Source organism: Thalassophryne amazonica, chromosome 15 (assembly GCF_902500255.1).
Source record: "Thalassophryne amazonica chromosome 15, fThaAma1.1, whole genome shotgun sequence".
Lineage (NCBI taxonomy): Eukaryota > Metazoa > Chordata > Actinopteri > Batrachoidiformes > Batrachoididae > Thalassophryne > Thalassophryne amazonica.
The window spans coordinates 26,106,729-26,131,955 of NC_047117.1; the positions used below are offsets into that span (position 1 = coordinate 26,106,729).

Consider the following 25,227-nt stretch of genomic DNA (forward strand, 5'->3'; position numbering starts at 1 on the left):
AACGATGCGCCGCCACCAAGTAGACTAGTTTTACCAGCCCTATACAATGTGCATCCCAAAATAAAATGCCATAGAGTTCATACGGAAAAAGCTGAATTTCAAAGTATTGTGCAATTTTCGTTCTCTCTCTGTGTGTGTGTGTGTGTGTGTGTGTGTGTGTGTGAATGAGATTTGTTGACTTGTGTTGACACAAACTCGTGGCATTCCCCATCCCAAAATGGCGGACAAAACTTTTACGGAAATAAGCTCATGTTTTCTCTAGTTACACTCTATGGTCTTCCCCCTCCCCCTCCCTCTCTGGCTGGCAGCGATCACATGACTGCGCCAAACCCGGAAAAGAAGAAAGAGCTGTCGGTGTTTTCTTCACGGCTTTTATTGAACCATGTGAAAACGACAGTTTTAAGTTTGCGGTGGCATTAAAGTGACATTTAGGAGGATAATATCTAAATTCTACCAATGAGCCACGGAAAGCAGTTGTATGCGTTTGACGTCAGGTGGGCTGTGCTTCGCCACGGTTTCATGTGCGTGTTTGTTGTGTTTTCCTGCGTGTCCGCTACACGAGAGGCAGAAACTCCAGACTGGAGAATGACCCTGAAAACTATTCGGAACGGGATTCACAGGATTGACACGTACCTGAACGCAGCACTGGACTTGTTTGGCGGCGATGACGGTCTGTGTCATTTTAAGTGTAGTGATGGTAAGAGCTCACTTTTTATTCATCACCACCCAAACCATGGCCGTTCTTCGAAAATGTTGTTAGGCACACTTCAATTTTCAATTTATTTTCATTTATATAGCGCCAAATCCCAACAGAGTTGCCTCATAGCGCTTCACACAGGTAAGGTCTAACCTTACCAACCCCCAGAGCAACAGTGGTAAGGAAAAACTCCCTCTGAGGAAGAAACCTGAAGCAGACCAGACTCAAAGGGGTGACCCTCTGCTTGGGCCACGCTACAAAACATAAATTACAGAACAATTCACAGACGAATATACAAGAAATGCTATTGGCGCACAGGACAGGAGGATCGCCAACACGAACACAACTCCTATCTCTGGATGGAGCTGCACCTTAAACAGAGAAAAAACAGAATCAGGCATCAGAAAGACAAAAAATACTGTATAATTTGTCAGCATTAAACAACAAGAAAAACAGAAATACTAAGGTGATCGCCGGCCACTAGCCCTAAACTTCACTAAAAGACCCAGAATTTAGGTAAAGTTGAGGCCGCAGCCCGCTCCAATTACTAATAAAATGAATTAAAAGAGTAAAAAGCGTAAAACAAAACTGTACCAGTATGCTAGCCATATGAAAGGGAAAATAAGTGCGTTTTAAATTTGGACTTGAAAGTCTCCACAGAATCTGACTGTTTTATTGATGCAGGGAGAGCATTCCACAGGACAGGGGCACGATAAGAGAAAGCTCTGTGACCTGCAGACTTCTTATTCACCTTAGGGACACAAAGTAGTCCTGCACCCTGAGAATGTAAAGCCCGGGCCGGTACGTAAGGTTTAATTAGGTCAGCTAGGTAGGAGGGTGCCAGTCCATGAATAATTTTATAGGTTAGTAGCAGAACCTTAAAATCTGATCTCACTGGGACACTTGTGGATTTCCTGCTCTGTCCAATTCATCTTTAAAGGTCTGTATTATGTGTTAATGTGGGAGAGCAGTCTGCAGGTTTTCACTCCATCTTGTCTCCTCTTGGTGAACAGTAATGGTGCTTCAAAAAAAAAATGGGTGCACATCTAGTCAAGTCAGATCTGGTGTCATGGTGCCATGTGTCACTGTATCCGCCACACAAAAGAATAGTCTTGATCCTTGATGGCAACAAACCCTGGCTGTCTATTGGTCTGTCCCCACCTCTCTATCTGTCTGCTGCATCCAGGTGAAATGTGGGCATCACCTTGGCTAGAGTCCCTAAGTCGCCAACTACTGCAGTCTGGAATATACACCACATGGCCAAAATGTCATATCGGGCACTATATGACATTCAAGTCATATAGTGCCCGATATGACGAGACTAAGATGAGGACCAAGTGGTGCTCCTCATCTTAGTCTCGCCGAGTAACCTCTCATTTGACACAGTCTTTCCAGCGGTACCCAAGAGACCTCTTGCCAAAGATGTGGGTTAGTGTCCAAGTCTCACCACCACACAGTAATACAGGAAGCTGCAGGACCCTGAACACTTGGACTTTTGTTCTTCTGCAGATATCTACATCACCGAACACTTCTGTCCAGTGACCTCGTGACTCCATAAGCTCTTTCCAAGTGTCTCTCAGTGTCAGAGGCGAAGTACCCAGAGACATGAATTCGGTGTTTCACAGTTGCGAATCTCACGGTCTGTGACTCACATGAGAGATCAGTTTCAGCAGAGTTCTGGTGGGTGTCAGGAGCTCAGCACTCACAGTGTAAACTCACCTCGTGAAGTATGGACAATAAGACATCGGGGCATGGCAGAAGTCTATCACAGGTGCTACACCTCCTCTAGATAACCCTCTCAACTTGGGAGAACGTGTCATCATCATAATCGCCCGTGAACTCACTGGATCAACGCTATCCACAGCCTCGCTTTGCCATTGTTTACATGCGCTGTGAGATGGCCAAACTCTGCTGGTGATGCAGTGCATTCTGGAAAGCGCAAGGGGCCGCCAGGGGGATTATGGGAAACATTAAAGTACCGAATGTCACTGCTGAGATAAGTGACTGTTTAGTTTCTACAAGTTCAAGACTTTTGTCACATACAGATACACGTCTCATGGTTGAGTCCAGGTTGTCATTGAAATTCTGAATCGTTGTCTTCACACAAGACAACTTCAAACCCAGACACTGATTCCTCACTCAGCTTCTAAAGTGCTGCAGTCATGTTAGATCCATTGATTCCACAAGGATCGCAGTATCATCTGTTGATTCAAGGTCAGTAAACTTTTCCTCACCAACAAAGGCATCTAAGGCACTAGTTTCCAAAGCCTGACCCAGCACCCAGTCCATGCGATCACTGAACTGTGTAGCAGCCACAACATATTCCTGATGGATACCAGTTTTCAAAGGGAAAACTGCCTTTCTTCCTTCACTCCATTCAGTACCCACAGTATCTCTGTATGGGCTGGCTGTCAGTGCCCAGCACCTTCTTGAAGATCCCACAAAATCTGAGAATGTCCCAGAGAGCAATGCAGTGCACATCATCAGCATTAAAATAAGAAAAAGCAGATGTGATGGACAGAAAAACCAAACCAGGCATCCAGACGATTGCAGTGCCCCCCTGCCGCCAGCTAGTTTTTCATTTTCTGATACACATTTGTTACCCCAGAAGAGCAGAAATCTATGCAGAAAAGTGTGTTTTAATGAGATATCTGATTTGACCTTGACTTTAGACCTATGACCTTGATATGACCCCTGTTGTAAGATGATGGTACATTGAGTTTATCTACCAAATTTGGTTGAAAGTGCTCAATACATTTGAAGATATGACCACAGACAGACAGACATGGCATTACAATAGCTTCTTTCCCTTTCCCAGCGAGGGTAATAACCACAATTTACATAAATGTACTTACAAGAGGAGTTGTATAAAATATGTAAAGCTTACTCAGTAAAAAATTTGGAATTTAATAACATTTACTTACTTTATCTTGGATTTTATCCTTGTCTGTAAGTGTTTGTTTTTCTTCAGTTTACTTTTTGTTCTTTCAGGCTGCGTGCCTTTCTGCAGTGGTGCGATGTGAATTTATGTGTTAAGTGGAGTAGGTGAAGACAGCACTGTTGGTATCCATACTGTTGCAAATGAGTATTGCCGTGGCCGGTGCTACATCATAGCCCAGTGGCCACGTGACCACAGTCTGCCAGTGGAAAACAAGCATCTGGCGCCCATGTTGATTACCATGTTAGAGTAGCGAATTTTCATCGGCTTTTTATCAAAGTTTTAGCAATTTCTTTTCATGGATTTTTTTCTCCCGAAATTTGGAATGTTTGTTTTTCCCTGCCCTTCAGATCACTAGGTTACAAAAGACTCGGATGTACTCAAGTTCCCATATGTCTGCCCCCGCATGTTTAACTTGATAATAATTTAGGTATTTTTGTTTACTTATTTACTTATTTTTTGAGAAAACTAAGACAGAGGTGGTGGCCAAGTGGTTAGGGCACTTGGTTTCAGTGCGGAAGGTTCCCGGTTGAAACCCCACCCCGCCACATTTCTCCATGATGACACTAATTGCTACTAGTGTTGCTTGCCATAACCCGTTTACATCTGGAGGTATGTGGCTCAGACCAAGTAGCAGCTCAGTTGCAAATATGCTGTCACGGTCATCTCTGACTGTATAACTGCCGCTGGCTGTGCAAGAAACACATTCACGTCTTTTCTTCTCTCACAGGGTACAAGCCAATTCCTCGTCCAGGGTACAAGCGGCCACCACCAAATGGCTGCGGTTCCCCATTGTTTGGATTTCAGGTACTGTGACATAAGTGGACAGGAAGCAGTATCCATGTTATTTAGGGCTGCAGCTATCGATTATTTTAGTAATCGAGTATTCTATTGATTATTCTGGCGATTAATCGGATAAAAAGTACTTCTGCATTTTTAAACAACACTGCACCAAAGCAGACCGTGTGTTTTTTAAAAATAGACAAACACACTGCTTCGCTTTAAGTGCACAGTAAGTCTATTTCAGATGATCAGTGTGGACGATCGTTCTCTTGGAAAGCGGTAGCTATCGTTGGTAATTTGATTAGCTGTTATGCTCCAGGTCTTCTTCTGTTTTTTTGTTTTTTCTGGGGATGTTGCAGCGCCACACATAGGCCTGGCATATGTACTACAACGTTAAATGAAGCTTCGAGGCACAGAATTTGCCTCGAACATTTTTTGTAATCGAACTATTCCAGTTACTCGAGTAATCGTTTCAGCCCTAATGTTATTCAAATTAGGCTACATAGTCATTTAAAAAAAGAAGAAAAATGCATTTTTCCTATATTTTTCACCGTCCATTTGAACTGTTTTTTTTTAATAGGTATTTTAGTATAACACGTTAAGAGCACAGTTTTGTTGCAAAATGACAGAAAAAAGCTTCATATGCATGTGACTGTCTTTAGCTATTACATTTATTTATAAAATAAAATAGCAGCAGTGGTTTATGTAGACCACTTTTTCAGTGTTGTAAGGTTGGCAGTCTTCACTTAATTGGCATATCACCACAGTCTTCACTTAATTGGCATATCACCACATCTGCAGTGAAACATCTTGCATCTTGGATATTGCATAAGCAAAACAAAGTTGGTTGGTACATCAGTATTCAAGAGGTTCTAATCAGTTTTTCCTCTGTATGATGAGTTTTAAAAATGCCTGATCATCAGTGAAATCGCCTACTGAGGTGATTGGCAACAAGGAAAACCAGGACTGTCTTGGCCCTGCTTGGCACACTGTTGTCCATCCCTGATTAACAGGTATCTCATCCATGTCCGCCCAGCTGTAAATTGGTACCAGCTTTAATTGGGAATAACATGTGATGGACTAGCATTCCATCCAGGTGAAACCGCAGACCCTCTACTTGCTGATAGAGAAATCAGACATAACCACCGGCCTGATGGTCCGCTGGTTCCGGAAAGGGTTAACTTTCTTTTTACAGTAAATAGGCTTTTCAGAAGATTAGATTTACAGAGGTATGTCCCATTAGTAGTCAGTTCAACTTATTTCTGTAGTGTCAAATCACAACATAAGTCCACCCCAAGGGAATGTCTAACCTTTCCCACTTCCTGAGGAAGCTTATTGGCAACAATGGTTAGGCTGTTCTCTTTCTGCTTCCGTTTTTGTTGAGGTCGAACTGGCTAATAGTTCCTGTGGACATGAAGATGGTAAAGGCTATGGCAAGCTGATATTTCACCCCATTGACCTTGACCTTCAGCCGTTTGACTTCTGCCTTACCTTGCCAGGGTAATTTTGTATTGTAATTACAGTGTGTGTTATATCATCCAAATTGGGTTGAAAATCAAGTACCTTTTCCAAAATGAATTCTTTAAGGGCAGTTTCCAGGCCAACCTTCATTGACAGACCAAGTTTGGTAGAATTCAGCAAATGAACCTGGGAGGAGTAAGTCATCAAACAAACAGACAGATATGCTTTTTGGCCCTATTGATTGACCTTTGTCAAATTATCTTATTAAGGTATGTGCCACCTGGGTGATCGCGGAGCTGGTTGATTAGAATATATTTATGCCTTTTTTTATTGTTGAAATGTCTTCAAAGGTTATTTGAGTGTTAGATTTTTGATGGAGGTATGCACTTTTGAGTGCTCGCTGTTTTAAGCCTTTAGTCATTACTGATTTCTCTTGAATGGAAATATGTCATTTTTATGCATGAAAACATGTACTCCAGCCATCGGTCATTTGAATGTTGTTTGAAGACACTGTTCTTGGTTAAAAGTAGGTGTCCTCTTGTTTCCAGTTTGACATTGGCATCCCTTCCATGACCAAATGCTGCAACCAGCATGACCGCTGCTACGACACCTGTGGCCAACAGAAACACGACTGTGATGAGGAGTTCTATAGCTGTCTAGAAACCATCTGCAGGAACATACAGAAGACTCTGGGACTGTCCCAGAGTGTCCAAGGTAAGATTAGACAGAGGATGAGTTGGGGTGCATTCTCTGTCAGGCTCACACGGGGGTCTTTAGATTGTATTTGCAGACAAATTGGAAAAAGGTTATTTGCTGTGAACTGAGTGGGAAATGAGCTTCTTACCAATTAAGTTGTGTTCATGGGTTTTTATTTTCATTCTGATATCTGAGTGTTATTAAGTTGAGTTTTTATATAATAATATTAACAACAGCAATAATAAACAAAAAATCAGTTTCTTACCATTTATTAAGGCTAGTATGAGGTCTGTCCAAAAAGTAACGGACCTTTTTATTTTTTTCAAAAAATTTTTGAAAAAAAAGTTTTGTTTTTTTTTTGAAAAAGTTTTTCAAAAAAAAAAGTTTTTGGAAAAAAAAGTCTAATAATGATAAATTGTACTGGCCGGATGTCACCCAGGATGAAAAGGTCCCCAAATCACGCCTAGGCACCAGGGTGTGTGAGGAGAGCAATGGTGCAACTTCTCCCAGTGCTGCAGGGAATGATCTCTCCTGCGGCAGCACTCAGCTGGATAATCCACCAGATCAGCATAGTTCTGATCCTGGACTCCAGCAGCAACAGCATCAAGGAGCCAAAAGAAATCAATGAAATGACACCACTGTAATTCTACATTTACACATAACGACGACAAGTCACGAATGCCACGAAGTACACATTCTTGGCCACTGATCACGAATGTGATTATTCGGAGCAGAGGCGTCAGGTGTCCTCAGGAACTGCTGCAACCTATTACCACACGTTACGATTAATGGAACGTGTTGCTGGAGAATTATCAGGAACCATTACGCACGGTCAAAAATAGTGTTGTTGCGCGCTATTGCGCGTAACAGCGTATCGTTAATTTCTGTCACGTTGTGAATTGTCTCCAGACACACACCTATATTCATCCATCCGAATTCAGATCGCTCCAGTTTTTCAGAAGAACTTTGTGACTGCATGCATAGTTGGGGTCTGTGCCATGGAGTACCGCAGAGAGGAGGAGGAGGACAGAGCCAGATGTGTGGTTTCATGCGGCTCTCCTCTCGTGCATTTTCCCAAACATCAGGCACATGCAGCAGGTGGAACACCTGCAGGAGTGCGCGGAAGAGCACTGAAATTTGACTTTTAGCCGACTTGGTGTCAGCAATCAAACTGATTGCGGTGCAGCAGGGTTTAATTGTGCGTGCGCTTCTTCCTCCGCTGGACTGGAAAAGGTGCAAAAATGTCTGGCTGCACGTGACTCTCACTCCTCTAGTTGCTCAGACTCGTTCTCCCGCTCATCAGTTACAACAGCAGGTGGAACACCTGCAGGAGCGTCCTGAGGAGCTTCAGCAGGAACTGTAGAACGACGCTTGGAGCCGAGTTTAATTGTGCGCACGTGACAGAAAACTAATTCATCGTTGCGCGCAGTGAAATGTGATGCCGCGTTACAAGTTGTCAAAACTTGACAGTTTCCGTGTCACTTCGTAATAACGTGTGACAGTTTGGGCTCCAAGAACCATCACAGGAACCACTACGAATGTTGTCACGTTCTATTAACGATCAATACTCATCAAGACGGATCAATACGCTCAGTTGCGAACTCCACGACGTGAGACGAAATGAGGGTGGTGTGTGACATTCGTGGAAGATTTTTTGACAGGCAAAAACATGCTCCACGAATATCAAGAATATCACGCACCAACACGCCCTATTAAGAAACCTATTCAGATGCGTTAAGTCACATTAAGAATGTCAGGAATGTGTCACGAATGACAGAAAAATGACATTCGTAACGCGTCTTGCTTATGTGTAAACGCACCTTAATTTGGATCATTGAGGAGCAGAAAAAGATGTTTTACTGTTTTGCTTACTTAAGGCTTGAGAAGTGGGGCAGGAGGTAAAAGGCAGTATTTCAGGAGTGGATAAAAGAAGCGGGTTTACCATGTTCTTTATTGATGGATTACGTAAAAGTTGCTCATTCACTCACAAGTTTGATGCCACTCATCATGCACAAAAGCAGCTTCAAAAGCCTAATTTTTAAACCAGGTTTGCGAAATGCGAACAAGAGCGACAATATAGTTTATGTTTTCATATCTCAAAAAATCCAAAATGCAAAAAAAATTGTATTAACCAGTGTAATTTGTTTTTGTAGATGCCATTTAACCTTTCTTTTAAGTATTTGGTGGACTTGTAGTATAATTGGCAGCTAATTTGTGGTTTTAATAGGGTCGAAAACCTATAATTCTCTGAAATTAATAAATTGCTTGAAGGTGTCTGTTAGTGTGTGACTGGTTGCACACCTGAATGAGGCAGTCAGCTTGTGGCAGAGTAGAGAGATGGAAAATGTGTAGGTTAGGTGATCCTCGATGACTGGTTTGAGAATCACTTGCTTATGAAGATGATAGTTGGATTTTTAATTATGAAAGTTGGATTTCTGTTTTTTTTTTTTTTTTTTAATGGCCAGTCAAGGCCAGGTAGAGCAGGGTTTTGTGGAGCAGGTAGCTCAGTAGATAAGTAGCTGGTCTGCCAATATGTTAACCAGGTTTTAAGTCTTGCTCATCGTATTGGACTGTTTTTGGACAGGACACCTAATCTCTATTTTCTCAGTCCACCCAGCTGTAAAAATTGGTATCGTCCTTGGATGGGGATGTAAATGTGAAGCATCATTGTAAAGCACTTTGAGCATTTACTAGATGGAAGAGTGCTGTAGAAATGCAGCCCTTCTAGGGTATGAAATGCATTTTGTCTGCACATTTCTGCAGGGCTACTTTTATTTATACGTTTTAAATTCCCAGCAAAAATGTGGAAAAAAAATGGCTAGACCTGCATCTTGTCCACCTGAAGTCCCTGTCACTTACAGTAGGGAATGTGATGTAATTTTTCAGGCCAGCGAAGACCAAATGGCAGTTGCCATGATGAACACGCCACATTTTAAATGCATGCCACATTTTAAACAATAATGTGCATTGGTGCCAAACACCAGCGTTTGTTACATGCACTGCTGTAGCGAATGCTGATATAATCCATGTTATTTGACTTAATTTCACACTGGATGTGGTCTTGAACAAATTGTACTGTTTTACTTACCTTTCTCTCCATGTTGGCAGCGTGTGAATCAGCGGTGACTGTGCTCTTCGATGCCGTCATGCACTTAGGGTGCAAGCCGTACCTGGACAGCCAGCGAGAGTCTTGTGTGTGTCAGTATGAGGTGAAGAGGGAGCTGTGACACCTGAAGACTACGATGGAGCACAACACCACCACACCAGCACAGCACTCAACTTTCTGTTGGGGAACTCTTGCACATTCACAGGGGCAGAGCTCCTTGTGACCAGTCGTCATTCATCATGTGAAAGTTGAATTACAGCGGTGTTTGGAGTTTGCTATGATCTATCTACTAACATAGTTATTTATATTTTGTTAATATTATTTCATTTGTTCTGTGATGGACTATCATCAAGGTTCAGCAATAAGAAATTTGACTTTCATTCTGTTTGTAAAGTAGCTGATAGAGGCTGACACATTCGTGCACATTTGGGATTGTAATACAACTGAGAGTATAAATAAGTAAATTATTGAAAAATGTGCTTGTGTGTGTTTATGGAGAATGTAGTATCAGTTTCACTTTAACAATTAACTTATTTCAGTGTAAAGCGGGGTATTTGACTGGTCTATAGGTCCCACATCTTATGCTAGTCAACTTGCACAACACAGTGATACAGGACACCATGTGGAGGCAGGCAGGGTGATCAGGGAAATGACCACACACTGCAAGTGTAAACCCCTGTGAGACAGTGAACATGAAATGTAGTGCAGCAGAAAATAGAATATTTACAGAGGAATCATTTGAATGGTGAAACACACACCAAATACGGCACAAATATTCTTTAGACATTATTCATTAAAAAAAAACAACTGGCCACTTGAATTTTCTTTAGGTGGCCCCTTAGGGGTCAATTGAAGAATTACACAGGGGCCAAAAAAAAGCTCCAGTCATATTGAAACCTATACCACGTTATTTGTCTGAACATAAAGATTCCTTAAAAGGTATAGTTTGGACTATCTATGACTGAATTCTATGGAGTAAAAACTGCAAGAATGGTGACAAAGGTCAATTTCAGTTTGTGCAGGGGTCAAAAGTTAAAGTTGCTGCCATTTTGAAAAAGTGGTGCATATTGGTTGAGTTAACGGGGTTTTAAAAAGGGATAGTTTGCACCATGTCATGCTTAGTTGCCACATTATGGGCTAATACATGTCACATGTCATAGAATCCAGTGGATGCTGATCTTGTTTGACCTTTACTTTGGAGACCAAGCATTCAACCCTGTCAAAACTATTCCATTTATTAATCCTATCAGGAATGAAGGCCAAAACAAACACCACGGATGCCCTTTGAGATAATTTACAAATATACAACAGAAGCAACTCTGGACAAATTATATTGTGACACCAGACATTTTTTTAAAAAACTCATTTAAAAATCTGAGATTTGTCACCTTTTGCTTAACTTTTTGACTATCAGCTATTCATGTTAAAAAAAAAAAAACATGGAATTTTTTCGTAATAAATATGTTTAACCGAAGTAATCAGTTGTTTAGTTATTTAATCAGTTATTTTAGACCGAAATATTTCATTTAAAAATCTAGAAACTACAGGTAGATGTGGTAAATACGGAAATCCTGGAAGTTGAGGTTTGACAAACAGGTGTAAGGACCAATCATATTCTGTCTTTGTCACATTTGGCCAATTGTTCGTCGGGGGCGGAGCTATCTGCGTTGGTTTGACGAAGCAAAATTCATTTTATTTTCTCGCGAACCAGAAATCTGACCATGTCTGAAGCAAAACAGCAGAAACCTGGAGGTAACTTTTAATATGACTTTTTAATAGAACATAAAAAAAAGCGAAGTTATAAGTTGGTTCGTGTTTGGGTTAATTTTTTTTAAAAGTTTACTATAAAAGTCGGTGTTTTAAATCGGGACTGACCTGACACACCTTTTTTTGTCGTTACTCAGGAAGGTGACTGAACTGGTATCAGTGTGAAAGAGGTTTACAAGTTAAAACATGTTTCTGTGTTCGAAACTAATGTTTGTGCACATTTTTGCCAGGAATCGTTTCCACAGACAACATTACAGCCACAAACAGAGCAGGTGAGTCACATTTAGCACAACATGCTATTTTTTTAAAGACTTATTACAATCAGTATATTCTGCTGATTTTATTTTGTTTCTCAGGGAAAGAAAAAGCTTAAGTCATATCAAAAGTGAAATGGGAGAATTAAACCACGCTTGACCTTCGCTTGACTTTCTGTGAGGTCAAAAGGGCAGCAGCTAAGACGAGTTTAATCATGTTTTCTCCTTGTTCATATGGGCCCATAAACGTCTAATAGTGTTGCCAGTTGTGATAAGATTACAAGAAGCCATGCCCTTGAAAACCAATGAAGCCAAAGAGGCTTGAAAAATGTGTCAAATAGGCAACTTCTGGCATTGGCACAGAAATACATTTATTAGTCTGTGTTTATTTTCTATTTAAACATTGTAATATATATATATATATATATATATATATATATATATATATATATATATATATAACTTCTTATTGAACATAACAAAATAGTGACAAATCACCTTTGCATTGCAGTTATTAAAAATGACATCCATCATGCATCTTAAATAAAAATTCTCAAACTTGTCCATGTTCTGCTAATAGTACTCAAACATGATTATCAGCAGCATTGTCAGATACAGCTGATTATTTCCAGCCCAAAATCTGTTCAAAAACTGCCAAAACACAAACAAAACTATATAACTATAAAATTAGAAATATGCATGTGCATGTTACTTAGTACATCATAAAATCAAGCTCATCAGGAGAGTTGGCTGTGTCCTGAAGGTTGAGCTGGAGTCTGTGGTGGAGGTGTCAGAGAGGAGGATGTTGAGGAAACCGTGCAGCATCCTGGACAGTACCACCCACCCCCTGTCAGAGCACCCTCAGTCATAGACTGAGACCACCGAGGTGCACCACAGAACACCACAGGAGGTACCTGTGGCAATCAGATTGTTTAATTCTTCCCCCTTCTGCATGATGAATACTCACTCATTCATCACTCATCTTCAACCATTTTTCCGGGTTTGGGTTGCGGGGGCAACAGCTCCAGCAGGGGACCCCAGAGTTCCCTTTCCCACGCCACATTGACCACCTCTGACTGGGGGATCCTGAGACGTTCCCAGTCCAGTGTGGAGATATAATCTCTGCACCTAATCCTGGGTCTTCCCCGGGGTCTCCTCCCAGATGGACGTGCCTGGAATACCTCCCTAGGGAGGCACCCAGGAGGCTTCCTTACCAGATGCCCGAACCACCTCAGCTGGCTCCTTTCAACGTAAAGGAGCAGCAACTCTACTCTGAGCTCCACACGGATGACCGAACTTCTCGGCCTATCTCTATGGGAGACACCAGCCACCCTCCTGAGGAAGCCCATTTCGGCCACTTGTACCCGCGATCCAGTTCTTTCGGTCATGACCCAATACTCATGACCATAGGTGAGAGTAGGAACGAAGATTGACCAGTAGATCGAGAGCTTCATCTTTTGGGTCAGCTCCCTTTTCGTCACAGCAGTATGGTAGAGCGAATGCAATATTACCCCTGCTGCGCCGATTCTCCGGCCAATCTTGCGCTCCATCGTCCCCTCACTCGTGAACAAGACCCCGAGGTACTTGAACTCCTTCACTTGGGGCAAGGCCGTATTCCCTACCAGGAGTAGGCAATCCAACGGTTTCCTGCTGAAAACCATGGCCTCAGATTTAGAGGTGCTGATCCTCATCCCAGCCACTTCATATTCGGCTGCAAACTGATCCAGTGAGTGTTGGGGGTCACCGGCCGATGAAGCCAACAGGACAACATCATCTGCAAAAAGCAGTGATGAGACCCTGAGCCCACCAAACTGGAAACCTGCCTCCCCCCAACTGCGCCTCGATATCCTGTCCATGAATATCACAAACCGGACTGGTGACAAGACGCAGCCCTGGTGGAGGCCAACCTGGACTAGAAACGAGTCCGACTTACTGCTGAGCACCCAAACACAGCTCTCGCTGTGCGAGTACAGAGATTGGATGGTCCTGAGAAGGGACCCCTCACTCCATACTCTGATAACATTCATTCTTAGCGAGAGTTTTCATGGGAAAACTGTGAACAGTTTCACTTAAAAAACAAAAAACAAAGACCTAGTTCCATCGGTGCAGCTGCAAACTTGGTTAATTTAAAACAATAGAGCTTAGATGCAAATGCTCCAGGCAGGCTATCTGTAAGGCAAAAATGAATAACCTGACATGACAATTACATGTGGAATGTAATGCACGTGTTATGACTCATATGCCCATGACACCATTTTGTGTGTAATAATGCTGCCACTTGCATTTTAACCCTTTCCAAGATGTTCATGTGCATGGGTCACAGTTTGTGTACATATGCAAATATTTAGTAGTCCTTTTTTTAATACATCAGAATGTATGCAGTAATATTGTTGTGCACATATTTTCAGTCCCAATTTGTGTATGCACAGTGGCAATAAATGATGCCCCTGGTGGTACTGTACGGTTGTGAGATTTGGACTTTAACCAGTTTGTGCCAATTCAACATGCAGATCCACCTTGGATTTGCTGTGGCGACCCCGAGTACAAAACAAGGGAGCAGCTGAAGGGACATGATAGGATGTTTTTGGCACTACGTTTTGTCTCTTCGCAGGATTCCTTTGTATTGTTCAAATGAAATTGTCTCAGTCTAAGGGAGACAAAGGTTTAGTGTTTCACTTGCGTTGTGAGGTAAAATTAGCTTTGACATTTTGGCCATGTAGTTTGTTGACCCAGCGCAGATCTCTGTATTGAGGACCCTATCAATGGGAGAAGGCCAAAGACACGCCCGTGTTTCACCTGACTGCGGCAAAGGATAGTTGATTTTCAGAGGTGGGGTTGTAACAGTTGTCTGCCTGGGTGGTTGCCATCCAGGACTCAGGGTGGTTTTGTGGTGTGATGCGGAGACATGCGGTACCAGCGCACGTTCCTTGACCTTTGATTTTTGAAATAGAGTACAAACTTCCATACAGCTACTACTTTTAGCCGCTAGTGTGTGACTGTCACCTTTGGCCTCTGTTGCTTAGCAACCTTTTGAATTTTTTTTCTTCAACTGACATACAGGGCTGCATGAAAACAAGACAGGCTTGTGGAAAAGTGACTTCTTGACGTCAGAGCATTGTATCTATAGTTGTACTGTTCAACAAAAGGGAAAGTCCAGTCATCCTTTTTTTTTTCCTTTTTTTAAAGTAGTATTCTCATCCAATTACATTTGTTCCGCAGATCTGATTGGTTAATCATGTTAGATTTGCGACCATGAAATATAGCGTTGATGGTGGCAAAATATTTTACCGTTTCACATTTGATGTCTTACTCCGTGCATTGACCACGTTGCTCAACAGATGTCAATGGACCTGTCAGCTGAGCGTGAGAGAAACTGGTGGAGTGACGACATTGCCAAAATGGGTGAATTTAATCTGTCACATGAAAGTATTGATGTGGATGTAAATATTGCAATTACTGCTGTGATAACCAATAAATACAATACTAACACTGATTATTTGGTGATTAGGGACCACGAATCTAGCAACATTTCCCTAAAACTATGGTCTGCGGAACAGTTTTCTCATCTGCGGGTTTAGATGTAGCCTTCAATGGTGAAGCGGCCTTTCACTGAAAACATGGATCCAGATCGAATTACTTACAGAAACAAACTGTGCAAACGATGGAATTGGATTAAAACTCAGTTTGCGACCGTAAAATCCAGCATTAATGTCTGCAATTCATCAGACACAAGGGTTTATTCCCTAATTTCTATATTTTGTGTTTAACAATTAAACACAGCTGTAAAGCTACATGTGTTAATGTGTTCTTGGTAATTTATGCTATATATTGGTTCTCATCCATTATGTTTTATTTTGCAGAATGCGTTGAGGATCTGACAGAGCCGGATGCTGTAATCGGACAGTGAGCTATTTGTCCAAGATTCACCTGATATTCTCTCAGTTGCCTTTACTCCACAAAATAATACTGTTTTGTCTGTTTGCTGGTTTCTCTTTCAAGTAGCTCTTTGTCTCTGGATCCAGCAGAGGAGTATAAGATGACCAACAAACGTCGAGGCCTCGCCATCATTTTTAATCAGGAGAGATTCTTTTGGCGTCTGGGCATGAATGACAGATATGGAACCAATATCGACTGTTACAACTTGGAAAAAAGGTGTGAATAAAGCTCACTCGGCACTAAGCTGTAGCAGAACAAATGCCACTTCATTCAGTGTTTTGAAATTCCATAATAATTTCCTGTACCTGTAATCTATTTGTTCTTGTGTGGTTGACTTTAGATTTTTCTTATTTAAATGTTGAAAGTATTTTTGCCTTGTTTTAGGTTTATGGACCTAAATTTTGAAGTAAAGACATATAACAACTATAAACAAGAGGAAGTCTTGGACAAAATTAGTAAAGGTAAGTAGGTCTGTTCTCATATAATTATCAGCAACAAACATAAGTGAATATAGTTTGGTTTGTAAATACTTGGTCCTTGACAAAGGTACTGTTGGAATGGGTTTGTCGTTACTTAGGGCCCCTTCACACATAGTGTGAAGTTTGGACGACGCTTGGATGAAAACGGCAAAAGAGTTCGAAATGAGCACACCAAGAAACATCGCACCAACGGGCAGGTGTGCACGAAACTGGTGCAATAGTTCATGCATGCACCGGTGTCTTTTGGGCAAGGCAGGAACACACAGTGCAAGGTGCAGCACATCACACCATTTATGTGGAGGAAATATTAAAAAAAACAGCTGGTACCTGTGGTACCACATCGCGCCGCTTATGTGAAAGGAAAAAAACAAACAACAACAAAAAACCCACCACCCCCCCCTGACGTGAACCCGCACCATCCAAAACCTCTGTTTGCCAGTCAGCGACTTTAAGGTGCGTTTACACATAAGCAAAATGCGTTACGAATGTCATTTTTCTGTCATTCGTGACACATTCCTGACATTCTTAATGTGACTTAACGCATTTGAATAGGTTTCTTAATAGTGCGTGTTGGTGTGTGATATTCTTGATATTCGTGGAGCATGTTTTTGCCTGTCAAAAAATCTTCAACGAATGTCACACACCACCCTCATTTCGTCTCACGTCGTGGAGGTCGCAACTGAGCGTAGTGATCCTCAATAGAACGTGACAACATTCGTAGTGGTTCCTGTGATGGTTCTTGGAGCCCAAACTGTCACGCGTTATTACGAAGTGACACGGAAACTGTCAAGTTTTGACACGACTTGTAACGTGGGGTCACATTTCACTGCGCGCCACGACGAATCAGTTTTCTGTCACGTGCGCACAATTAAACTCGGCTCCAAGTGTCGTTCCACAGTTCCTGCTGAAGCTCCTCAGGACGCTACTGCAGGTGTTCCACCTGCTGTTGTAACTGATGAGCGGGAGAACAAATCTGAGCCAGAGGAACCAGGGGAGCGAGAGGAGACTCACGTGCAGCCAGATATCTCTGCACCTCCTCCAGTCCGGCGGAGGAAGAAGCGTGCGCACAATTAAACCCTGCTGCATCGCATTCAGTTTGATTGCTGACACCAAGTCAGCTAAAAGACTAATTTCAGTGCTCTTCAGCGCGCTCCTGCAGGTGTTCCACCTGCTGCATGTGCCTGATGTTTGGGAAAATGCACGAGACGAGACCCGCATGAAGCCACACATCTGGCTCTGTCCTCCTCCTCCTCTCTGCGCCACTCCATGGCACAGAGCCCAACTACACATGCAGTCACAAAGTTCTTCTGAAAAACTGGAGCGATCTGAATTCAGTTGGATGAATATGGGTGTGTGTGTGTGTGTGTGGGGGGACAATTCATCTCGTTCACATCGTGACAGAACTTAACGATGCGCTGTTACGCGCTGTAGCGCGCAACAGTACGGAACACTATTCTTGACCGTGCGTAATGGTTCCTGATAATTCTCCAGCAACACATGCCATTAATCGTAACGTGTCGTAACAGGTTGCAGCAGTTCCTGAGGACACTTGACGCCTCTGCCCCGAATAATCACATTCGTGATCAGCGGCCAAGAATGTGTACTTCGTGGCATTCGTGACTTGTCGTCGTTATGTGTAAACGCAGAATTACCACTGAGTTACGGAGCTGTTATTTGAACTTTGAACGCTGTGGGAATCTGCCTTATATCAGGAAGGACATGGAAGTATTAAAAAAAAATTCAAATCGCACACCATATAAAAACACTGCATTTATCAAGCGAACAATACAAATATGATCCATCTGTTCCTCTGTAAATGACCCATGGTCACAGACATACAGTCATGAAATGACATGAATGAGAAGCAGTTTGCTTGTCTCATTCATGTCCACATCTGTTGGTACATCTCCAACCAGCCGCATGCGTCTTGTAGACAACGTGCCACAGGACACCGCGTTATGTGGAACAGAGCTCACATGGGTGACGTCACGGTGAGCTCACCTGCTGCATGTTGTTATCTGATGGTCTGTTTCAACCTGGGAGCACAGCAAACACACACGTAACAGTGGGCAGTTGTTTGTCCATGCCCGTCCAAACACAGTACGTGGTGTCCAGCTGGGATGTCCAGATCCACAAATTTCTGCAGCCGTTTCAGTCGGAGGACACACCTCCTGTCATCTCAGCGCACGCACCAAAGCTCCACTCAGGTGGGACTTAGACAAATTTCTCTGCGAGTACGAAAGTGATTGTCTGCAGCCTGTTATCGTGCCAAGAGTGCGACTGGCCGCACATTTTCCTAGTGCTATGCGAACAGTGATAGATGTTCATGCGTGTCACCTGGAATTTGGCCGGCACCTGCCACGAGAGGGTGCGATGGGTTCACACAGCGCACACTTTGTCTTTCAGGTGCTTGTGTGCGCAAATAGTTGTAGCAACAGGTGTACGAGGCGTTGGAGGCAGGTACGACATTACACGGTTTGCACACGATTCCTGTGTCATGTGCACTAAGTGTGCACATAGTCCATCATAGGTACACTTCAACTATGAGAGACAAAATGAGAAAAAAAATCCAGAAAATCATATTGTAGGATTTTTAAAGAATTTATTTGTAAATTATGGTGGAAAATAAGTATTTGGTCAACCACAAACAAGCAAGATTTCTGGCTCTCACAGACCTGTAACTTCTTCTTTAAGAAGCTCTTCTGTCCTCCACCTGTTACCTGTATTAATGGTATATGTTGGAATTCATTATCTGTATAAAAGACACCTGTCCACAGCCTCAAACAGTCAGACTCCAAACTCAACCATGGCTAAGACCAAAGAGCTGTTGAAGGACACCAGGAAGAAAATTGTAGACCTGCACCAGGCTGGGAAGAGTGAATCTACAATAGTCAAGCAGGTTGGTGTGAATAAATCAACAGTGGGAGCAATTGTAAGAAAATAGAAAACATACAAGGCCGTTGATAATCTCCCTTGATCTGGGGCTCCACGCAAGATGTCATCCCGTGGAGTCAAAATGATCATGAGAATGGTGAACAAAAATCCCAGAACTACACAGAGGGACCTGATGAAGGACCTGCAGAGAGCTGGGACCAAAGTAACAAAGGCTACACACTACGCAGAGAGGGACTCAAATCCTGCAGTGCCAGGCGTGTCCTCCTGCTTAAGCCAGTACATGTCCAGGCCTGTCTGAAGTTTGCCAGGGAGCATATGGATGATCCAGAAGGGAGAATATCATGTGGTCAGATGAAACCAAAATAGAACATTTTGGTAAAAACTCAACTCATCGTGTTTGGAGGAAGAAGAATGCTGAGTTGCATTCCAGGAACACCATACCTACTGTGAAGCATGGGGGTGGAAACATCGTGCTTTGGGGCTGTTTTTCTGCAAAGGGAACAGGACAGCTGATCTGTGTTAAGGGAAGAATGAACTTGGCCATGTATCATGAGATGTTAAGACAAAACCTCCTTCCATCAGTGAGAGTATTGAAGATGCAACGTGCCTGGGTCTTCCAGCATGACAATGATTCCAAACACACCGCTCGGACAACGAAGGAGTGGCTCCGTAAAAAGCATTTCAAGGTCATGGAGTGGCCAAGCCAGTCTCCAGCCCTCAACCCCATAGAAAATATGTTGAGGGAGTTGAAAGTCCATGTTGCCCAGAGACAGTCCCAAAACATCACTGCTCTAGAGGAGATCGGCGTGGAGGAATGGGCCAAAATACCAGCTACAGTGTGTGCAAACCTGGTAAAAACTTACAGGAAATGTTTGACCTCTGTCATTGCCAGCAAAGATTATGTTACAAAGTATTGAGTTGAACTTTTGTTATTGACCAAATACTTATTTTCCACCATAATTTACAAATAAATTCTTTAAAAATCCTACAATGTGATTTCCTGGATTTTTTTTTTCCTCATTTTGTCTCTCACAGTTGAAGTGTACCTATGTTGAAAATTACAAACCTCTCTCATCTTTGTAAGTAGGAGAACTTGCACAATCAGGAACTGACTAAATACTTTTTTGCCCCACTGTATACAGGAGATAATAAAACCACCGTTCAGCATTTTGAAATCTGAGCAACAACTGTGTTATGAAAATTGTTCCAGAGTCCATACCTAATGGAAGATGTCATGTGCTGAATGGGCTCATTACATCAGGAACTTTTTCCAAGATGTTCAAGGCTACAGTCCATGTAGGTGCACTGGCATGGCCGTCGCTTGTTTATATAAAGTATCAGGAATTAACACAACTAAAACATGAAACGGCGCCACCAGCCAAATTTTAGTTTGTGTGTTGTAATTGCACTCTGGCATAATAAATTTCCAATTATGAGTAGGAAAGTTCAATCGGAAATTTTTGTGTTGCAGCACTGGCTTACCGCTGTCTGCAGAAATATTGCTATGGTGTTTTTATGCATGTTGCTTTATAGAGTGGTGCCGCTACTAAGCTATCCTTGTAGATGTTGGTAACAAGGATGCATGGCTACGCGGCACAAAAGAGCAGTAAATAAATGGTAAATGGACTGCATTTATATAGTGCTTTTCCATCTGCATCAGATGCTCCAAAGCACTTTACAGTGATGCCTCACATTCACACAAACACACTTGCACACCGATGTCAGGGAGCTGCCATACAAGGTGCTCACTACACACTGGGAGCAATTTGTAGACCTTGCCCAAGGGCCCTTTATGATTTTGTGGTCAGTCTGGGGTTTGAACCGAGGATCCTCTGGTCTCAAGTCCAACACAGTAAATTAAAACTCTTACAATCTGCACCATCTGTCCTCTTCCACGAAGTTGTCCTTGAGGCCACATCATTTTAATGCTGTCTACACTCAAAAGAGCAAATGCAGTAAAAGGCTTTCTTGGAGGCATCAGGCTTGAGCTGTTGTGGAGAAACCTGAACCATTCTTTTAAAACTGGGGAACATTGACACTCTTGACCTAATTTAACAAATGACCAAAATTCAGTCTCCAGTCTAATTTCAGCTCATCCCTCATTAACACCATTACTAACATTTCTGGTTCTACTTGCTTTCTCTTCCTTATCAAGAAATAACATACAGACATGCTGCAGTACGTCCAGGAGCAAGTTTAACAAATTTGATCTCCCACTAGCTGCAGAGGCCAACCACTCAGATGCAGACTGCTTTGTGCTCATCTTCCTGAGCCACGGTGACTCCGATCATGTTTATGTCTACGACGGTAAGATCAGCGTGGAGCACATCATGTCACTCTTCAAAGGAGACAAGTGCAAGACCCTCGTGGGAAAGCCGAAGATCTTTATATTACAGGTTTAAGCATTTCTAGTGAAAATGTTCAGATTAGAGCAGAAACACTCACCTTTTTTTTTGCACCACATGATTCCAGGTCAGTTCTGGTTTTTTTTTTTGTTTGTTTTGTTTTAAAGAATGTGGTTGTGTCCATCACCAGGCATGCCGTGGCGAAAAGCACGATGAGCCGGTGTTCTACTGTGACAACGTAGACAGTGAGCCGAAGATGATTGACATGGTGGACTACGGGGTCATGCACACCCTTCCTGCTGGAGCTGATTTTCTCATGTGCTACTCTGTGGCTGAAGGTGAGCTGGGATACTTGTAGTTCAGGGATAGGGGACGTCGGGGCACAGTGCATCAGCAGTGTTTTGTGGCAGCATAAACAGTATGCATAAGTTTAGGTCATTCTACTGTGGATTTAATACAGCAAGTTATTTTTTATAAGGCTGTGTTATTTATTTCTCCCCAAGTGTAACTTACAGGTGTTTAAAATTGATTTTAAAATTTTGGATTGACTGTGCCCCAGCCACTAATTCATGGGGCACAGTGAATTAGTGTCTGGGGCACAGTGAATCAACTTAGAATAAAATGAAAAACCACATGGTTATAAAAATTTCTTCAAAATTATTAAATATATGCTAATAATAATTAATGGAAAGATAAATGTATAAGCTTCAAGTAATATTTGTCACCTTCTTGATACTGGGGCTTAGTCAATCACTTTCTAGACTGATTCACTGTGGCGCGGGTGCATGTGACACACGAGTCATGTTATCAAATAGCTGAGTCTGGAGAAGACATAACACATGCTCATCAGTTGGACGGGGTAGTCTTCCTCTGCTGTGAGAAATAAATACAAAGACACTCGACATCCACAAAATTTACTTCACCTGCCACTTAGTTTTATCCTTAATTTATCCAAAAACGAAACACTAATTTATAAGGGGGATGTCTTTATGCATAAAAATATAGCATAACTGCTGCAAATATATGTAGTTTTGCAGATATAGCTACTGATTCACTGTGCCCCAGTTTCCCCTACTATACTTCATAATGCTGTCTGTATTGAAGGTGTAGAAGTAAATCTGCATCACAGAATATGCAGTTATTAAACTCCAAGTTTCTTGTTCCATTTTCCATTTTGGTTTCAGGTTACTATTCCCACCGAGATACAGTCAATGGCTCCTGGTATATCCAGGATCTCTGTCAGCTTCTTCAGAAGTTTGGGCATTCTCTGGAATTCACGGAGTTGCTTACACTCGTCAACAGGAAAGTGTCGATGAGGAGCGTTGCATGCAGCAGCAGCCAAGCTGCCATCGGGAAGAAGCAGATACCCTGCTTCGCTTCCATGCTCACTAAGAAACTCTACTTCCGGCCAAAAAAGTAATTGAAAGATGTCAGCTGGTTTTAGAATACCAAAGGAAGGGGTAGGCGGGGTCTAGTGACTACACACTTCCAAAGAAATGTCAATTCTCTACTATATACACAACACTACAGGAATCATAAATAATTCTGAAATAACAGGAACGTTTATCTACTTATTAGTGAGGGAGTCCAAACACAGTTGACTTGTGGAATGTCATGTAAGTAGACACCAGAATTTTATTTACTTTACCAAGTATCTTCAAGAAAAAACAGTTTTTTATTGTTGGGACATGTGAATCCTTGAGTGGGTCTCTGAGAGAGACCCACTCGAGGATTTCAAGGAACACCACTTTTTGTGTGTTTGCATTTGTACCATAGGTGCGCACCCTCCTTATATTGTTGATTGGGATTGGCCAAATGCAACTACCAATCAACATTTACACATTTTTCATTGGGACAGTCTTTAAATTAATATTTTCAGCTCCAATTTGGGATTCAGTGTCTGGGCATTCCCTTCTGCCAATTAGCATCTACTAAAATTTTTTTTTTCATGTATTAAAGTTTTTGTGATGCTGGATACACAGTGGTGACCCCAAGCAAACAAGAGCAGGCAAAGGGGGGGGGGGGGGGGGGGGGAGATTGGTAGCATTAGATCTTGTGCATAATGTGTACCTTAATATACTGTTCAAAATATTAGGGGAACACAGTGTTTCTCTAATTATTTTGAGCAGTGTATACAGATTTTATAAACTGAAGGGGGGGGGGGGGGGGGTGACTGTACATTAATACATATGATAGTCAGGGACAGAAATTCCATTTTGCTGTAAGACAACACTGTGCTCCTGTAGCTCAGATTACATTTTTTACTCTGTCCTGTAGGTTTACATTGTATAGCTGTTTAGCCTGAGGCAGTTGACATTCAAACGACATACATTTAAAACTCCTTTTTGCCCAGAGTGAAAGGTTTAGCACAAAAACATCTGAAAATAGGCCAGTTTAAATTCCTGCTTAACTTGATGTTACACAAATGTATTAGGGTGACAATATGGTCATCAGAGTTTAAACATTTTTTGTTATTGGCATCAAAATTCCAGTATCAATGAAACTACAAATTTGATATTTATATACTGCTGCGATTAGGTTTACTGTACCGTCATACTGTATTTTATACACATTCTGTAGAGGTGCATGCCATCTGAACTCTCACTGAATTATGTTGAAACTAAAGGATTTTAATCTGCATTCCTTGTTAGCCCTTTTTAAAGCCTTGAGGCACATTTTAATCATTTTAAGATGATTTCATTAGTGGGTGTCTTCAACGGCAATAGTCTTATATTCTTAGGAAAGCAAGGAAACACACACTCATCTTCAACTGCTTATCCAAGATCAGGTTGCAGGGCAAGGAAACTGTAAACTTGAAAACCTGATGTTTCAGTTGCTTTGTATAATAAGGCATCCCTCCTTAGAATGCTGAAGTCTTCCTTGTTACCTGCAGCTAGTGAACATGACAGTTAGCCAACATGTCATGATTTTAATCTGTGTATATATATACTCAACAAAAATATAAACGCAACACTTTTGGTTTTGCTCCCATTTTGTATGAGATGAACTCAAAGATCTAAAACTTTTTCCACATAGACAATATCACCATTTCCCTCAAATATTGTTCACAAACCAGTCTAAATCTGTGATAGTGAGCACTTCTCCTTTGCTGAGATAATCCATCCCACCTCACAGGTGTGCCATATCAAGATGCTGATTAGACACCATGATTAGTGCACAGGTGAGCCTTAGACTGCCCACAATAAAAGGCCACTCTGAAAGGTGCAGTTTTGTTTTATTGGGGGGAGGATACCAGTCAGTATCTGGTGTGACCACCATTTGCCTCATGCAGTGCAACACATCTCCTTCGCATAGAGTTGATCAGGTTGTCAATTGTGGCCTGTGGAATGTTGGTCCCACTCCTCTTCAATGGCTGCGCGACGTTGCGACGACGAACTGGAGTCAGGTCGAGACCCCGATGAGGACGCAGAGCATGCAGATGAGCTTCCCTGAGACGGTTCTGACAGTTTGTGCAGAAATTCTTTGGTTATGCAAACCGATTGTTTCAGCAGCTGTCCGAGTGGCTGGTCTCAGACGATCTTGGAGGTGAACATGCTGGATGTGGAGGCCTGGGCTGGTGTGGTTACACGTGGTCTGCGGTTGTGAGGCTGGTTGGATGTACTGCCAAATTCTCTGAAACGCCTTTGGAGACGGCTTATGGTAGAGAAATGAACATTCAATACACGAGCAACAGGCTCTGGTTGACATTCCTGCTGTCAGCATGCCAATTGCACGCTCCCTCAAATCTTGCGACATCTGTGGCATTGTGCTGTGTGATAAAACTGCACCTTTCAGAGTGGCCTTTTATTGTGGGCAGTCTAAGGCACACCTGTGCACTAATCATGGTGTCTAATCAGCATCTTGATATGG

At 42.3% G+C, this 25,227-nt stretch overlaps 2 protein-coding genes across 4 annotated transcripts; both read left to right on the top strand.

The window, feature by feature from the left end:
* The first annotated feature begins 332 nt into the window (after positions 1 to 332).
* On the top strand, positions 333 to 10,150 carry pla2g12a (phospholipase A2, group XIIA). Its single transcript, XM_034188533.1, has 4 exons — positions 333 to 697; positions 4,366 to 4,442; positions 6,428 to 6,593; positions 9,684 to 10,150. The coding sequence occupies exons 1-4, from the start codon at positions 457 to 459 to the stop codon at positions 9,800 to 9,802; spliced, it is 603 nt and encodes a 200-aa protein (XP_034044424.1). The 5' UTR covers positions 333 to 456; the 3' UTR covers positions 9,803 to 10,150.
* A 1,210-nt stretch (positions 10,151 to 11,360) lies between these two features.
* Positions 11,361 to 23,381, top strand: LOC117526454 (caspase-6-like). 3 transcript variants are annotated; one of them, XM_034188528.1, is made up of 8 exons: positions 11,361 to 11,433; positions 11,679 to 11,720; positions 15,563 to 15,605; positions 15,702 to 15,854; positions 16,023 to 16,099; positions 21,233 to 21,408; positions 21,548 to 21,695; positions 22,542 to 23,381. In XM_034188528.1, exons 1-8 carry the CDS (start codon positions 11,403 to 11,405, stop codon positions 22,775 to 22,777), a joined length of 906 nt encoding a protein of 301 aa, XP_034044419.1. In that variant the 5' UTR covers positions 11,361 to 11,402; the 3' UTR covers positions 22,778 to 23,381. The 3 variants fall into 3 exon arrangements, with proteins under 3 accessions (XP_034044419.1, XP_034044421.1, XP_034044422.1); XM_034188530.1 differs by having other exon boundaries at positions 15,705 to 15,854; XM_034188531.1 differs by having other exon boundaries at positions 11,374 to 11,433; positions 11,586 to 11,720; positions 15,705 to 15,854.
* Positions 23,382 to 25,227: the final 1,846 nt, after the last annotated feature.

What these genes read in the sequence shown, in the direction of transcription:
- pla2g12a (XM_034188533.1), top strand. Translation starts at nt 457, where the DNA reads ATGAGCCACGGAAAGCAGTTGTATGCGTTTGACGTCAGGTGGGCTGTG. An exon ending in TCATTTTAAGTGTAGTGATG is followed by an intron (nt 698 to 4,365) that starts GTAAGAGCTCAC and finishes CTTCTCTCACAG; the next exon opens with GGTACAAGCCAATTCCTCGT. An exon ending in ACTGTCCCAGAGTGTCCAAG is followed by an intron (nt 6,594 to 9,683) that starts GTAAGATTAGAC and finishes CCATGTTGGCAG; the next exon opens with CGTGTGAATCAGCGGTGACT.
- LOC117526454 (XM_034188528.1), top strand. Translation starts at nt 11,403, where the DNA reads ATGTCTGAAGCAAAACAGCAGAAACCTGGAG. An exon ending in AAAACAGCAGAAACCTGGAG is followed by an intron (nt 11,434 to 11,678) that starts GTAACTTTTAAT and finishes CATTTTTGCCAG; the next exon opens with GAATCGTTTCCACAGACAAC. An exon ending in GTGCTACTCTGTGGCTGAAG is followed by an intron (nt 21,696 to 22,541) that starts GTGAGCTGGGAT and finishes TTTTGGTTTCAG; the next exon opens with GTTACTATTCCCACCGAGAT.